Source organism: Melanotaenia boesemani, chromosome 12 (assembly GCF_017639745.1).
Source record: "Melanotaenia boesemani isolate fMelBoe1 chromosome 12, fMelBoe1.pri, whole genome shotgun sequence".
In the NCBI taxonomy this organism is placed as follows: Eukaryota; Metazoa; Chordata; class Actinopteri; order Atheriniformes; family Melanotaeniidae; genus Melanotaenia; species Melanotaenia boesemani.
In genome coordinates, this window is record NC_055693.1 from 15,749,073 (window position 1) to 15,764,846 (window position 15,774).

The 15,774-nt window shown below is 40.4% G+C and overlaps 1 protein-coding gene across 1 annotated transcript in view; it reads right to left on the reverse strand.

The window, feature by feature from the left end:
- igsf3 (immunoglobulin superfamily, member 3) overlaps nt 1-15,774 on the reverse strand; it is a 75,233-nt gene that overhangs the window by 21,520 nt on the left and 37,939 nt on the right. The window contains exons 3-4 of the mRNA XM_042001596.1: nt 8,367-8,786; nt 3,013-3,399 (exon numbers count right to left, since the gene is read on the reverse strand). Coding sequence (XP_041857530.1) covers nt 3,013-3,399; nt 8,367-8,786 — 807 coding nt within the window. The remainder of the gene's footprint in view (nt 1-3,012; nt 3,400-8,366; nt 8,787-15,774) is intronic.

Consider the following 15,774-nt stretch of genomic DNA (forward strand, 5'->3'; position numbering starts at 1 on the left):
TATGAATTGAATAAAATTATTGAATTGAATAAAATGCAAAGCAGTCTTGCACAAATTGGAAAAACTGCTCATATTTGGTATTAATGATAGCAAGTTTTATTGTTTCCCTATAAAGACATGATAGCACCACCCTGTTGGCTTGCAAACTTCCCTGCATGGAATGTAGCCATCTTTAGTACAGTTTTATCTTTACTGACAACTGAAAATGTTTGCCATTAAAATAGTTCATTCTGGGATCTAATACAAACACACAGGTGTACACCTCTCTACACTTTGTCCAGTAATATTCATTTGTCACAGATGGGTTCCATTCAAGTTCTAGATGCATCTCCCAGATAATTAAAACAGGCAGCATGCACCTGTCCACAGCAAAGGGTCTGAATAGACTCTTTATCCCTGCAGACATTTTGGCTTGTGCAGCAGGAAGAGCATGGGTGGGGGACATTTCATTAACAATGGTTCTGTTTAATCAACTGTCTAATAAGACAATCTGCAAAAAAATGGATTATGGAACATCATCATTTGTGTTTATTTTGTAGTTTTTTTGTGTGTGTTTGTGTGTCGCAGCACACACTAATTTTGGATCCAAAAGAAAACTTCTTGAATTCTGAAATAATGGACAAACCCTAATCATGCCAAGGCAGATGAGGGAGTGGCAGTCTTCACAGCTTTTGTTTTTACAGTTAACTGGAATTTTGCTGTAACAACTTGACCCCGACTTGCTATTTCAGGAGAACTTCAACACAACCAAATGAAAAAAGTATTGATAGTATTGATACTTTCTGAACCCACTGTGCTACACATTCATCAACAAACAGAGAAATGGGTGACGAAGGAGGTAAGAGAACGTTTCCTTCTCATGCTGAGACCTGAAGATGGCACAAATAACATCTTCTGTGTAAAGACAAGTGTAGGATCAGATCTAATAAAGAAATCCCTGCATCTTTTCCCAGAAGAAAAACGATACCCTTTCAAAGTGACACACATTTGTGTTTGCATGCTTGTGGGTGCATATGGAAGCATGTGAGGGTAACTGGCCTCAGGCAGTTCACAGTGACAGCTAGAGAGGAGTTGCAAGAATGTGTGTGTGGGTTGAGATTTTCCCTCTTAACCCTGTGAAGCTTGTTCACCAAGTCCACATACGCACAGGAGAGAAGGCTCAGATCACAGGGCTCAGTGGCACTTCAGAGGGGAAGGATAAAAGTCTTCTTTTAGGCTCTTTTTTTCCTGCCTTTTTTTCTTTTTCCTTTATCGAGACTCACATCACTTCAACGTCCATCAAACGTGAAGCTCTGGTTGACCCATAAGACGTCTTCCCCCTGTGGGACCTGTGGGATCAGTGTCTCGAGTATTTGGCTTACGATTTCTCACTTTTTTTCTTCCTCCTCTGGCCAAGCTCTGCTGCCTCCCTCTCAGCTAACCGGACCCCTAACAAGCGTGAGCCCTCTGTGAAAATGGAATAAACTTGCTTCTTATTTCTAACACACTCAAATGAACAAAGGAAAAAAAAAAACTTTCACTCTTCTCATTCCCTTTGTCTTTAATTTTAGCAGCTTTAAAGGTTTTTCCATGGAACATGCTGTATTATATCACTTTTTTACACTGTGACACGGAGAAAAGATTGTGAGACAGACATTTAGATATTTCAGCCTTTGCATAAAATTGTCTCATGTCTGGACAACTTTCACTTTCTTTAACTTTTCCCTTAGATTTCCTTTGAACTTTATATTTTACATTCTCCTCACAAGCGCCTTCAGGATTTTGCTGAGCAGAATGCATCTTTTTTTTTCTACAATTTACATCCCCTCTCCTTTACACGACCTTTGAACTTGCCTTTTCTATGAGCGTGATACAGAATATGTTTGGCAAGTGAGTCCTCTCTCGCTTTCTCATTGCAAAAGGTAAACTCATCCATCAACACTCATTTGTCAGAGGTGTTTACCACTGATTTTCCTTTGCCGTCACCTCTGCCTACCTCTGACTCGTCAACTCTTAACCCCTGCCATAACCCATTACTGACTCTATCCCAATTCCACCGATTAGAGTGATGAAGCACTTCTAGAGATTTCATGCATGTGTGCAGGTGAGAGAAGTCAAGCATGAGGGGACAGTTTCCGCATAAAAAAATGATGGATAACAAAATTGTTGTTTTTCAGGAAGGTCCTCCTCCACTAACTATGTCTATTATCTTGTGTAAATGCAATAAACAGACTTTATTGGGTATTGAGGTCTTTTGTTGGAAGAACAAATCCTCCTCTTGTGCAGTGACTCCTTGGAGACAGCTGCAGGCTCCAGGGCATTGTTTTTTAGCTAATTTAGTAGAAGGTCAAAATAAGGTAGCAATGGCTACGCTAGAAAATATATTTCTTTGTCTTGAATATGCTTTATTATGCTGGTAGCAGCTGGCTTCAAGTCCTAAGAGACACGGAAGTACAGAGAGCGAAGGGAGTGCAACATATTCCCAGACAAGATTGAAAAGTCTCAGTGGCAGATAACAAATTTGTGAGCAAGGTTTTAAAGGTTTGACTGTACATTTGTGCCAATCAGCTACGAGCCTGACACAACCCCATTGGCCAGCCTGGCTTAAGCCAGCTGAAGAGGTCTCTCCCAGCAGAGCACATTAATTTAGCCCAGGGAACCACTTACATGGCCCTGGAGAGCTAGATGCCTTTCTCTGCTTATTTTCTTTTTCCACACTTTCATTTCATGGCTGTTAGTTCAGCCTCCATCTGTCTGGACTCTTCTGCTCTCCATTATCCTCCTATAGTGTCAACCCCACCACCCCACCCAACCCCACCACTAAGCCAAGCAAATGGGAAGGAGCAAAATGCTGAATTACCAATCCTTAGCAATCCACTCAAACAGAAAATATAGCAAGAATAAGAGCAGCATTATCCTTTCTCCCCTTTCTCAAGAACAACAATAGAGGTGACACAGTTATCTGTTATCAGCAATTATTGGAAGGGGAAATAGAGGGGGAGGGACAACTTAGGAGGTGAACTCATTACTCACTGAGAGGCTGGACCAGGATCTGGACATTGCGGGACCTCTTGCTGCGGTCGATAAAATCTCCAGTTGGCGTCTTCTCCCGCTCCGTAACGCGACAGATGTACTTCCCAGAATCCTCCTGGCGCAAGCGCTGCAGCTTGAGCAGGTGCACACTGGGACTCTCTTTGCGCACGGTCATGAGACCAGCTGCTTCACGGGCAATATATTCTGTGCCCAGGACAGGCACGGCACTGGGGCCCACCACGGCCACCGGTGAGCTGCTGAAGACCCACGACACCGAGAAGAAACGCTCGGGGACATTTTGCGCCTCTATGGTGCAGCGAAGCTCCAGCGGCTCACCGGCCGTGAAGGACCGTCGCTCCGTGCTCACCTGAATGCTGAAGTCTCGGTCTGGGAGAAAAACACAGGAAAAATCTGGGTTACAAATACCAGAAAATGTAACTTTTGTTTGTTTTTCTTTGTTTTATTTTCCCTTTGTTTTGCAATTTACTGTGAATTGTCATCAGCAGTCAGCTAATTAACTTAAGGCAGAAACATAAACACTTTACCAGTACTTTAATGATTTATTGCGTGATGAGGAAATCCATCTTCTTCATATGTTTTTTTTATTTTCTTTCTGAGTTTCATTTTGTCATCGAATACAGAATCACTACAAAGAAGATTAAACTAGCTAACATCTGTGAAACATCAGCCATATAAGCAGCTGTTTGTGATGGTCTGACATTCAATGCGTTCTTTTCAACTTCTATAACGATAAATCAAAACATAATTTTTCTTTAAACAACCTGCTGATTGTTAAGTTCTCTTAGCATTTCCCTCAGAGATATGCTTTTTTTGTTTCTAAACCTGAGTCAGTTCAGCACATGATGGGCTTGTGCCTATCAGTAAGATCAGCACCAGCTGTCAGTGTTTGAGCTGCAGCTTAGAGAAATATAAGCATTTGAAAATAAAACTGCCTGTCAAGTACTGTATTATCAGTTTTGTGTGTGCTAGTGTGAGCTCTCAGGCTAGGTCTTCTATGCACTTTCAGATGGTAATAACATGCTTCAAAGACTATCTAGTGCAATTTGTGTCCATCTTTGTTTTTGCATGGTAGCCCAAAGCTGTACAACCAGATCTCAAAAAAGTCAAACTATATCCTTGCGGCATTTTGACCAAAATGTGTCACAGACACAGTCCTCAGGAAATTTAGTCAGATTGCATGAAAAGGGCATAATATGTTTCCTAATTTACCAATGACTTGTTTCTGACATCTGAACCAAGTGTAAATGTGGGCTATGATAAAAAATAAATTATTAGGTTTATATATATATATATATATATATATATTGACACAAGGAAACAAGCTTTTCAAAAGAAAAACATTCTGATAGGACTGAGTGTTTGGTGGTACAGGAGGAGTTTGAGGCGTCCTCGGATGGAGGGGGCAATGTAGAATATCTTTGTGATAAAGATAAAGAGAGTATAAACTTGTGAAGGTTAAGGTCGCACTGTAAAAACTGATCTTTCAGACAACTTTGCCCTCCCTTCCTGCTTGGTTTCACCTCTGCAATCAATTAAAAAAAAAGACATCTCATTTAAATTCTCCTCAGCTGTGTAAAACTGAATCAGGCAGCCCCTCCTCTTCTTGCACTGTCTAAGACAACACAGAGGGTAAACACAGCTAATTCTAACACTTCCACATGGCCAAATTACACTTGTTGCCTGAGCATGTGCTGCTGCACTTGCATTAGTCTGTATGTGGCTGTTTGTCCGGTTTTATTTGTTGCATTAATTTCCAGATGATGAGCATGGCAAGTATCGCACACGGCTGCTTTGTATGTCTGTGGGCTGGTAGCCCCAAGCTGCAATTACAAAGACTGTAAACAGCATTCCTGAAAACACATTCACGTGGAAAAGTTCAAAGCCTGTGCCTGTAACAGAGCTAGTTATGCAGGGGAATATTATGGTGAAAAGGAGGTGGCATATTGTTTACACATGCATAAACATATGAATACTCAAACAGCAGCTTGAGCCTCTCTAACAGTAACACACAGAGACAGACAACCATTTACACTCACATTCCCACTAATGGCCTTCTTGAATTTACCTATTAACCTAGCAAGCATATCTTTGGAGTGAAACCCCAGTGCACATACAGAAAGAACCCACAAACAAGAAGTCAGTCCTGCCACCTCACATCAAAAAGGTTTGAACCCACTGTTTGTTTATTTATTTTTGTGAAGTTGTATATTTAAAATTATTGCCATTATCTTGAAAAATAAATGGTTTTCAAAACAATAATCATGAATGATGATGCACTTGTCCATTTTTTTATCTCATCATTTTATCAGGACTAATGAATACATAAGCTCCTATGAGAGAAGAAAATTAATTAATTAATTAATTTAAACCATTAGCGTTAATTCCTGAATTCCACTTTCTACTTGGCTGCCAGTGAACCAACGAAGAAGTCTGTGTAAAGAGATCAAGATGATAGAGTGACAGTCAAGCTTATGAAGATGGAAACTGAAAGGGATAATTATAGAAATATGTCATTTCTGTTAGTTTAATCCAACTGTTTATGTAAATATGACTGGAAGTGTTTATACAAGTTATCCAAAATGATTATGCTTACTTTAAATAATGGCAACCAGTGTCATCCAAGACCAAAAGCTTGCGAAAAGGGAGGTAGTGAAAGTGTTAAGACTGCATGATTGTCTGTCCATATCTGGTAGACTTGTTAAAGACAGCTAACATTACCCACAGCCGCAGCACATACAAAAATGAAATTCAATAGCATAGAAGAGAACAACCATCAGATGCCTGAATAAATGACACACTGCTCTATGAGGACAGCAAGAGATTGTGATGCAACTTTTCAGTGTAATCACTGTCAGATCAGTCTGGTTACTGCTCAACTCAGGAAAAGGAGCATTTTACAATGATTTAGTTTAAGATGGTATAGAAGTGGCCTTGCACAATCCAGGTATGCAGATGTTTAGTTGTTATTAAAGAAAAATGTAAACAGAAGAGGAAGTGAGACAAGGCAGAAAAGAATAAAAGTAATAGGACATAGATGCTGAAAATGTGAGATGACGTTAGAGTAGGAAACAGGATAATTTGAGAGACAAGAGAAAAAAAGACAGACATGGTAAAAGAAAAAAAGAGTGCAAGATACATTGGGATTCTGTCTGTTGCTCCCCATCTCTGATGCTGGCTGTGGGTGATTAGCTAGTGATGAGGCTGTCTTGAGATCCGCTCCATCTTTTGTAATAGAAGTGTAATGGAGAAGCTGCACCCTCTCCTGTCTACGTCCCTTTTAAATGCACTCAGTCAAATATGCACTTAAACAAGTAAAACACCAAATATGCACCTTGCATGCCAAAACGGTGCACCCTCAAGATGTAATAAATCCACAAAAAAAGAAGTTAAAATGAGTCACCAACAGTCATGTTTGAGCACTTATATCAACAGCTGCACACTGCAGCACAACTGCTTTATTCTCTTTGTCATGCAACAATAACTTCCATCAATTATAGATTACAGGGAAGACAGAGAGTGACGAAGGGCGTTGAGAGGGGAGCTCTTCGTGCCTTTTGTCTTCTCTCTGAAGTAACAGGAACTCATCTGAAAAACTTGCTTTACATCTGAGTTCCAACTCTTCTTCTCATCCACACACTACTATCTGGGGCACCATCAAGACGCATCCGATCAGATGCTTAATGGAGAAAGGCAAAAAGATTCCGCTTTTGAAGTAATTTGCTGGCGTTAGACACTCACCACTCTGTGCCTCCTTAGTAACTGAGCTAATGACAAAGCAGTTTTATCACCCATATCCTTGGCCCTTTCTCAGAAGCAGACAAAGAGATTCTTGATGTATGTGGACCACGTGACATCAGTCCACATACACAACCTCCCCAGGCTGCTATAAACATGGACGAGGAGTCATAAAGCAGCTTTTGTTGCTTGTCCTTGTGGTCTACATGAAGGCTGACAGCTTATTAGATCATCATCATACAAGACTTGCTCCTCCATCAGTCATCCCACCACACTCTTTTTTTCTCCTACATACTTCCATCATACTTACATATTTTATCACCCCACTAATACCCATCACCTCCCTATTTTCCCCTCCCTTCCCTTACTTGATGACTTCCTCATTTTATGAAATCTTCTTCCTTCAGTTTTGACAACATGCATGGTTTCTGCCACAAACACATTTTGGCACAAACAAACCTGATGTAACTGCTGGTGAGAAATTATTATTTAAAAAAAAAAATAAATAAATAATAATAATAATAATAATAATAATAAAGGGGCTTCAGGGTACAAGCTGCCTGGGGAGGTTGTTTCTGTGGAACCCAAAGGTCTCCCACGTCAAACATCCGTGTTTTTTGGAGCTGGTCAAATTCATTCTTAGGTTTGCCAGTAATGTTGCCCATAAAGCAGACCCAAATACAAAACTGGGGAGTCTGTGGAGGTTTAGTTAAGCCCTTTTTAGTAAGCTAATGAGCTTAGTGTGAGATACTGATCAGCAATCAGAGGAACCTGGCCCACATGGAGGCATGTGCGTCTGTCAGAAGGACAGAGAGGCTCTAGACTGATGTGATTACCCTCCTCCTCTTTCTTTCTCCCTTCAAGACAATCTCTCTCTTCACTCTGGCTGTGGATAAGAAAGTATAGGGCACAGGGCTGCGTGATTACAGGGTCAACAGTTCGATGCCCAGCTACCCCATATTCGCATGTCAAAGCATTCGTGGGAAGACAGATAACCACAAGTTGCTATATGGCAAATTCATTCATCCTCACACACAAACTGCTGAATGAGAGAGCATTACTTAATGAAAGGCCAATTACAAAGGGTTGTTTCTATTAACCCATTAAAGCATGCATTACGCTTCAGCATGCATACTCCTTTCAGCTGGAGAGCCAGGCTAAATGGAGTATTTCTCCATTTAGACATAAGCAAATCTTCCATTCATATATGCCTCTCACTCTTTGAGCCTTGACTAGCAGATCAGTAAGCAAGACAAAAACTTTAAATCTTTAAAGTCACTGTAACGCTTTCACATAATGTAATCTGCATTAGACCTTAATGTAATGTTAGTTATAATAAAAGTACTTTTAAACAAGATTAGACTCATTGGCCAAAGATGAAAGTAGGATGGAGACAGGTATTGAGTTATTTTCTTCTTCATCGTTGACACATACATAACTTTCCCCTGTATGTATTTAAGAAATCATAGTTAATTCTATGTCACACGCAAAATGATTAAATCACATAAAATAGACTGTTCCCAGTTCCAAACAATATCTTACTTGTTTAAATAGGAAACAAGTATATGAAGTAAGTGCAGTTAATCTAATTCACTCACCAGTTGGCTGTATACGGAGTTGGGTCTTGTCGCTCTGTTTGCGGGTCATAGCAAACCAGTTTCCATCTGGATCCTGAATCCACTCAGCCGCCTGACAGTAGAGCAGTCCCTGGTCTACTGGCTGCAGCTTGTGAATGGTCAGCCTGTAGGATGTAGTGCTCGTTTTATCCAGCCTGAGGTCCCCCGCCGCCATCCTCTGCCGATAAGTTCCTCCAGAGCGCAGAACGAAGTCCCTTGACAAAGTGACCAACTCCTGAGGCTGGGCGGCTGCATCCTCCGGAGACCTCAAATACCAACCCACCGACAAGTGAGTGTGATGGACTGAGGTTCGGGACACCTCACAGGTAAGCTGTAAGGTATCTCCCTCCACTTTGGACAGAGTCTGAGCTGGAGCCGTTACTGTCAACGAATCAGCAATGACTGAAAGGGAAAAAAAATGGGGAAAGAATAAAAAATGTTAACACCAAGAGTCGGGAGAGGTGGAAATTTATGCTCACACTTATAAACCCTCAACCTCTCTATAAAAAGCTTCCAATGTCATGTTGTCGTTTTATATTGAGTGCTAGCCATAGTATTTTTTATTTATGCTTCCATTATGAAAGAGAAAATAAGCATTCATGCTGCTGTAAGTGATTAGTAATCTGATTTTGCTCCCAGAAGGTGTGAGGAATAGGCGTTAATGCAACCAGGCTTTTTGTTCTGGGGTGGCTGCCCTCTATTTCCCTCTTCCGTATATGACTTTCACATGTCTCTGAGTGTTGATGACATTTTCTCTATCGCACATAGCCAGATGCCTCTAGAGATGCCTCTGGCACTGCTGTTGGACTGATTATGTCCTGTACTGATTGCTATTGTAAACACAACAACATTCCATCTCAAAGCATCTCCACCATTTTAGATCACACACACTAAATATACAAACAGCAAGCTAAAATTACCTAAATAAATTCAGCTCTGCCCTATCTACAAAATAAATGAGAAGAAAGGACAGAATACACGCCAGATGGCTGAGAACAGAAGAGATGAGAGAGTTGGGGACAGTCAGGTGCAAAGAAAGAAAAGAGACACCAAGATGTGTTAATTTCAGAAGGCAGGCTGGAAACACACAGCGACAGAAATAAACATGTACAGATTTTTAAAGAAACCTGCTTAGCACGAAAGTTGTTTTTTTTTTTTGTATCTGTGCTGTATATTAATGTATTTGTGTAAGACAGCACTGGATTTATGATTTTCAAGCTTAATGGATTACTGACAGCTAAAAAGGTAGAAAGGTTATGAGGCCAAAATGTCTTGGGACTGCACTGACAAACAGGCCAAAAACCCCCGAGTGGATTGAAAAGTTTTTGCATTGCATTGCAATCCAAAATCTGGAGTGTACAGTGCATGTTTTTGCAAGTGGATTGTCATCTGGAAACTGCATTTGTGTACAAATGTTTGACACCTTTGCTTTTCCTGTTAGCAAACTGACTAATTCTAGATGCAGGGGGGGAAAAAAGCTTTAAATGCCTAATTTAAAAATTCTGAAAGTACATAATGTATGCACGGGCAGACTAAAAACTCTCTTTGGATGTTTGCCTATATGCGTGTGTAGACATTTAATATTTAAAGATAGAGAGAATAAAATGAGGCACTATTAATGAAACAAAAAGAGGAACAAAGATTGGGGGGATCAGAGAAAAATAAAGAGCAGGCAAAGAGAAGACTTGACATCTGGTTACAGAAGTTTAACAAGGCACTCAAAGAAAGAAACTATGATCAAACAGAAGTGGTGTAAATTATAGTTGGGGAAAAAAAAATCAAGTGGGCTAGATTCAGAGGCACTCTAATAAAATGCTGCGCTTGTGAGATATATAAACTAAGTCCAGGCAAGACTAAACAATTCACTGTTATAGTTTTCAGCATTCTTCAAAACACTGTCAGGGTCTGATCAAATATCTCTAAATTGCCTTGAGTGCTGGAAATATTGTCTAGCAGCAGGGGAAGCAAATGACCGTCATGAGCAGCAATAAAACTGATAAAACTACCCTTTATTTGTATGTGCCAAGACAAAATGACCAACAAGGGAATCTTACTGGGTCTGGCTATGTTTTTATTTGAAAAACCTTGATATTTTCAAGAGATTTACATTGAGCAGATGGTGTTAATAGTTTATTGCTCCATATAATCATTTATTTCCTTTCAGTTGGTTCACTCCATTTTCTGGCCTTATATGCAACTGTTCTAAAACTTGTGGTTTTAATGAATAATTAAAACTAAATATAGCTTCTGCTTGTGTCAGATCTGACAATGAGCTACTGTCGAGCCCATGGTTCCGCTCCTTTGGTTTCGTTGATGGCTTTTCTTTTAGCCTGTCCTTCAATGCTCAGTATGGCGAAGGCTCTGCTGCATGAGCTTGCCATGAAGCCTCTGCAGCCTACTTCCACTGACAAGCATTTTCCTCTCTAAACAGATTGTCTGCACAGGGTGACAACCCTTTTATACCAAGAGCATTTTCTTTCAAATGCCTTTTCAAGAGGATTTTAATATCCTGTGGTATGCCAGACTTCAGTAAGAAGGTGTGTTTGGTTGAGCTAGACATAGAACTAGATCTGATCTGAAGGTAGTTATTGCAATGTGCTTTGGGATGTTCTGTGTCATTTCCTTCAGAATTTGATTATTTTCTCATTGTTAACATTGATTAGCCAGGGCTTTAGAGGCCTTTATACATCAAAATGCAAAGACCCTGCGGTAACAAATGGGCCCCTTGCTGGACTGCCTAAATCTGGGCAAAACAATAGCACTTAAGCACATTGCATAGAACATATCACACAGCTAGGATGTGTCATCTACACCTGCGTGATAGGTCCCTTTCCAGCACAGAAGAGGATGCTAGAATATTTGAAACATTCAAGGCAGAAAAGTAGAAGAGCACATTGGTAAATGCTGATTGCTCATTACCACACTACAGTTGTTAGCTTGCTGCAGAAGTTTGCATATAATTATTATAGATAGCGTCAGCTACAACTTTGTTGCAGACAGACACTGGCAACAGCTGACCTGTTGGTTGTGATGACGACAGGCAGAAGCAGAAACAAAATATTATAAGTAACTGCACTAAATAGGTGGAATAATTGATTATCAAGCTACAACGAACATTCAACAGTGCAGACTGTACACTGCACACAAGAGAGACTTTCACAAATGCTCCAGACTCTCCCAAAAGCCTATTTTTGGCCTGCGTCTAAGTTCCCTAAGGATATGATCTGTCAGGTTCTTTATTCTAAGCAAGAGAGCAGGATTTGCCACAGGTGTGCAAATTTGTGGGACTTTGAAACTTGTCATGATCTTCTTGAATGATGAGCTACATCTGGCAGGACTGACCTTTCTAGACCTTAGTCACTGTGACGTCCCGCTCTAGAGCCTTATCCCACCTAGTTTAGACTCTGCATTTCTTCATCCCAACTTCATGTATTTATCTTACTTCCTCCACAAGAGCACACACCTCTTGAACAAAGCATTAGTGTTCTGTCTTGCTTTTCTGTCTTGCTTTTATGGGAAAGAGCAATTTAAACAATTCCACCCTTGATCTTTTCTTATAATCCCATAACCAGGGTCACCCATCTGGCTGCTGGACACACCTATCCTCACATCAATCCTCACATCAATCTTGGCTTCGGTCAGCTTTGGGTCTGCAAACTGCTGGTACTAAGAAATCTGTAGAGGGAGACGATCCCCCAAACTTCAAAAGTCTCCGCTGCAGCTGTTTTTATCCTAACATCACAGTTGTGAATTGTACTTTGACTATATGAAATCTTACATTAAGTAATCTATATTAAATACCGTTATTATTCATTGATAAAGAGAATGAATTTCCAGGATTGCTGATTCAAGTTCTATTCATCTCTGTTTTATCAGTTTTGGTCTTTGTAAAGCTGCTGTTACTAACTTCTTTCTCCAGTCAAGAATGAGTGAATGACAGTCTCAAATAGACTTACTGTTCCCAGAACAACACACCTACGCTACAACCTGCCATTGCTATGGCAACCCTCCCACATGATGCCGAGGGCTTTTGAGAACAGTCAGGAGTTACTATAACAACAGCACCCGCCAACACCAGCCCAACTCTGAAACGGAGTCATGTCTCTTCTGCAGATACACCTATGTAGAGAGTAAACAACAAGCTGCTCCCTCGTGTCTCCTGACCCATTTCTTATAAAGATAATTAACATTCTGGTTATGTCCTTCCTTCATATATGCATGTAGAGATCTGATTGGATCAACAGTCTAGGAATGAAGTAAAACAAACAACAGCAGTCAATTCTTTCCTTTCCAAGGGTCAGGCCGAGGCTGTAAACATAAAGATTTCCTCCAATAGCCCTACTGACCTCAATCTGGGAGGGATTAAGAACAGCATGAGATGACATTTTCGGCCAAAGACACAAGCATTTGTCACTTGTAAGGACATTGTACAGACTTATTTTACCTGCTGTAAAATGAATTATAGCCAGTAGAACATGGGGGGTTTGAGATCACATGTGTGATCTTCTAAAATCTTACATCTTAAAGATGCAAAATGCAACTTTCTAACTTAAAACTTCCTGTGTCGTTTGATGGCACAGAGACATTTATTGTGTACATTTCTGGAGACATCGCTGTACAGCAGCTTTCAGAGGAGGAGAAACTGCACTTTTTGTTTCGGGGACGCCATTCGCTCTTCCTCCATTTATTTCCTTATGCAATGAGGCGAAAAACGCTGCCCTCCTTCAGCCAAGCGACAGGCAGAATTTGTGCACGTGAAATGTTGTGCTCGTTCTCGCAGACGTGCACACAGGGGCTTTTGCAACGCGACACAAGAAAATAGAAAAATGTTACGTTTTTGTTGATGTCACATGGCACTACAACCAATCAGCGAGGGGCTTCATTGACTGACCAATGAGCTGAGAGCAGGCTAGCCAGCGCAGTCTGCAAACACTTTGAACATGATGGTACAGATAATTTTCGCTGTGTCTGACTTTCCCATACTTTGCGATACTTCATGCAAAGATGATAGAGATGTAAATAAAAAGGAAGCCATGTGGTACCAGGATGAATTTGTCTGAACATAGATCCTGAATTTATCTAGATCAGCCTTGAGGTCCACCATCGAAATATGATATTCTCCATGCTGTTTCCTTGTTTCTAATATAGGACTACAAACAAGGGTTGGCTTTCTCTTTTGTACAATAAGAGTCAAAAGCAAGATTTTTGTCAATTTGAGCAAAAGCCTCTGACTTCATCCTTCATGCTTTGTCACGGACTGCTTTGAAAATGTCAAAATTCCCTCAAATAACATAACCAATCAAATTTCTTGGAGAAAAGCAGTGTGCAACACTGTTGCCGTCACTGCTATTCATCGTGTCTTGTGCGTTAGGTTTCACCTGGGTGGTGATGAGTTTCCATTTTTACTGTCTGGACAAAGCTCACATTACAGATAGGATGCAAGATGCTGAATTAGCCATCAATACCTGGCGGGTCGCTGAGAAAATTTGCTGAAGTTTCATAGTGCTTCTATGAGAATGAGCTTAAAACTGAGTGACATTTAAAGTAAACCGCGGAGGAAGTTGTAAATAACAGACCGATGAACTGACAGTTGTGGTCATGTAATTTGATTAACCTGACGTGCCAGATGGTTGCTTACTTAGAACCATCTGGAAAACTGTAGCTGACGTTTATTTGGAAAACAGAAACTAGTAAAAAAAAAAAAAAAATTAAATACATATATAAAAAAACTAAATAAAATAAAACACTTGCCAAGTAACTGGAGTAGCCATCTGTCTGCCACTGTCTATCAGAGACGCTCTTCAACCAATCACATCAACAGATTGAAACCAGTGAAACAGCTGGTCAAAGAGAAAGCTAAACACTTCTTGGTCATTAAATGCCTTCACTCTCATTGTCTGTTTTTTCTTAAATGGAAAAAAAAAATAAAAATAAAAAAACTCTCCCACTGTGACACTCGGACTCAACATTGTTGACCATAAAATTCATCAGTAGCTGACAGTATGTGATGCTGACTGGAAACAACTACCCATCTCCCACAAACTCATGCCGGATGAATCCTCTTGTCATTATGAGACTGATTTAATCAAAGAAAACATGGTTTGTCATATAATTGTGACCATAAAGAGACTATTAACCGGGAAGAAGGCTTCCTTGTACTAATTTTTATTTCTTAAACATCTTCAAAACATTTAGCATTATATTTATTAACTCCTGTTCATTGCAACCCAATCTTGCATCAAGCAATAAATATTTTAAAAGATTTGCGGTACTGTTTCCTATTTTTCATGACACTGTCAAAGAAAGAAAGAGCTGGATATGGTGAAAAGGCATCCCTGTGTTACTCTGTTTTACCGACACATGCTGTGTATTCTTTGTAAGTCTTAACAGCTACTCTCTGCTATACCCCATCTACAAGTTTTGCTTTTATCTTTTTCTACTCCTGATTTTCCTCTACTCAGCCCTCTGAAGTGAACGGTGGTTGCCATCCCTCAAGCTGGCCTTGTAAGCCCAGTCATAAAGGGGCAGAACGGCCAGGGACACAAGGACACAACAATGAAGAATCTTTTGCAAAGGTGACACACAAAAAAGTTAAGTTTATTAAGTCTGATCTGTACACTTTGCATGCTTGCAGCTTTGTAGTATCTCTCCACAGTGTGAGTTTCTAAAAGCAGTCTAGAAGAAAGAAACCACGAGAAATCAAGTAGCAGTGTTTTGGTGCAGGGAATCTTTCATTTGTTGTATTCATTGTGTGTTCATGATATTTAAAGTTGGGTGGGAAGCATCAGATAGTGAATACTTATCTCTGTTGTCTTTTCATGACTAAAGATGATCAGTGGAGGGACTGCTGAGATTCACATTGCCCTTTGAATGTTATCAGTGCTACAAATGTCAGCATCAGGGATGTTGGGTGATAAGAGCTGGCTGTCTGCTGTCAGTACAATATGAGTGCATGTTGCAAGATTTTTTTTCCTTCTCTAAAACTTATATCACAGTTCCAAACTGATGCAACTAACACAGCAAACAAAGCGGACGTCCGAACACTTCTAGCCTCGTATTATATGTCAACAGGCTAGCACTGCAGATGTTCAGTCACAGCTGAAGTGGCTTCTGCTTTTCAGTGGGTAATGCTCGAGTGTCTGTTTATGCACGTGTGTGTTGCTGCAAAGCAAATGGCCATTTGGCAAAGCCAGCAGGGTAATTATTGTTAATTACTCTGTGAAACTAAGAGCACTGCTGAGAGGAAAACAGAGCGAGTGGGCGATCCTCAGCTCCACTTCATGCGAGTGCAGCCTCATCACTGAGCAGACGTCACTGAACCAGGGTGCCTGTAACATATGCAGGCGTACTGGGTCACGAAGTAAAACACAGAGAGATCAGTGCAGAAACT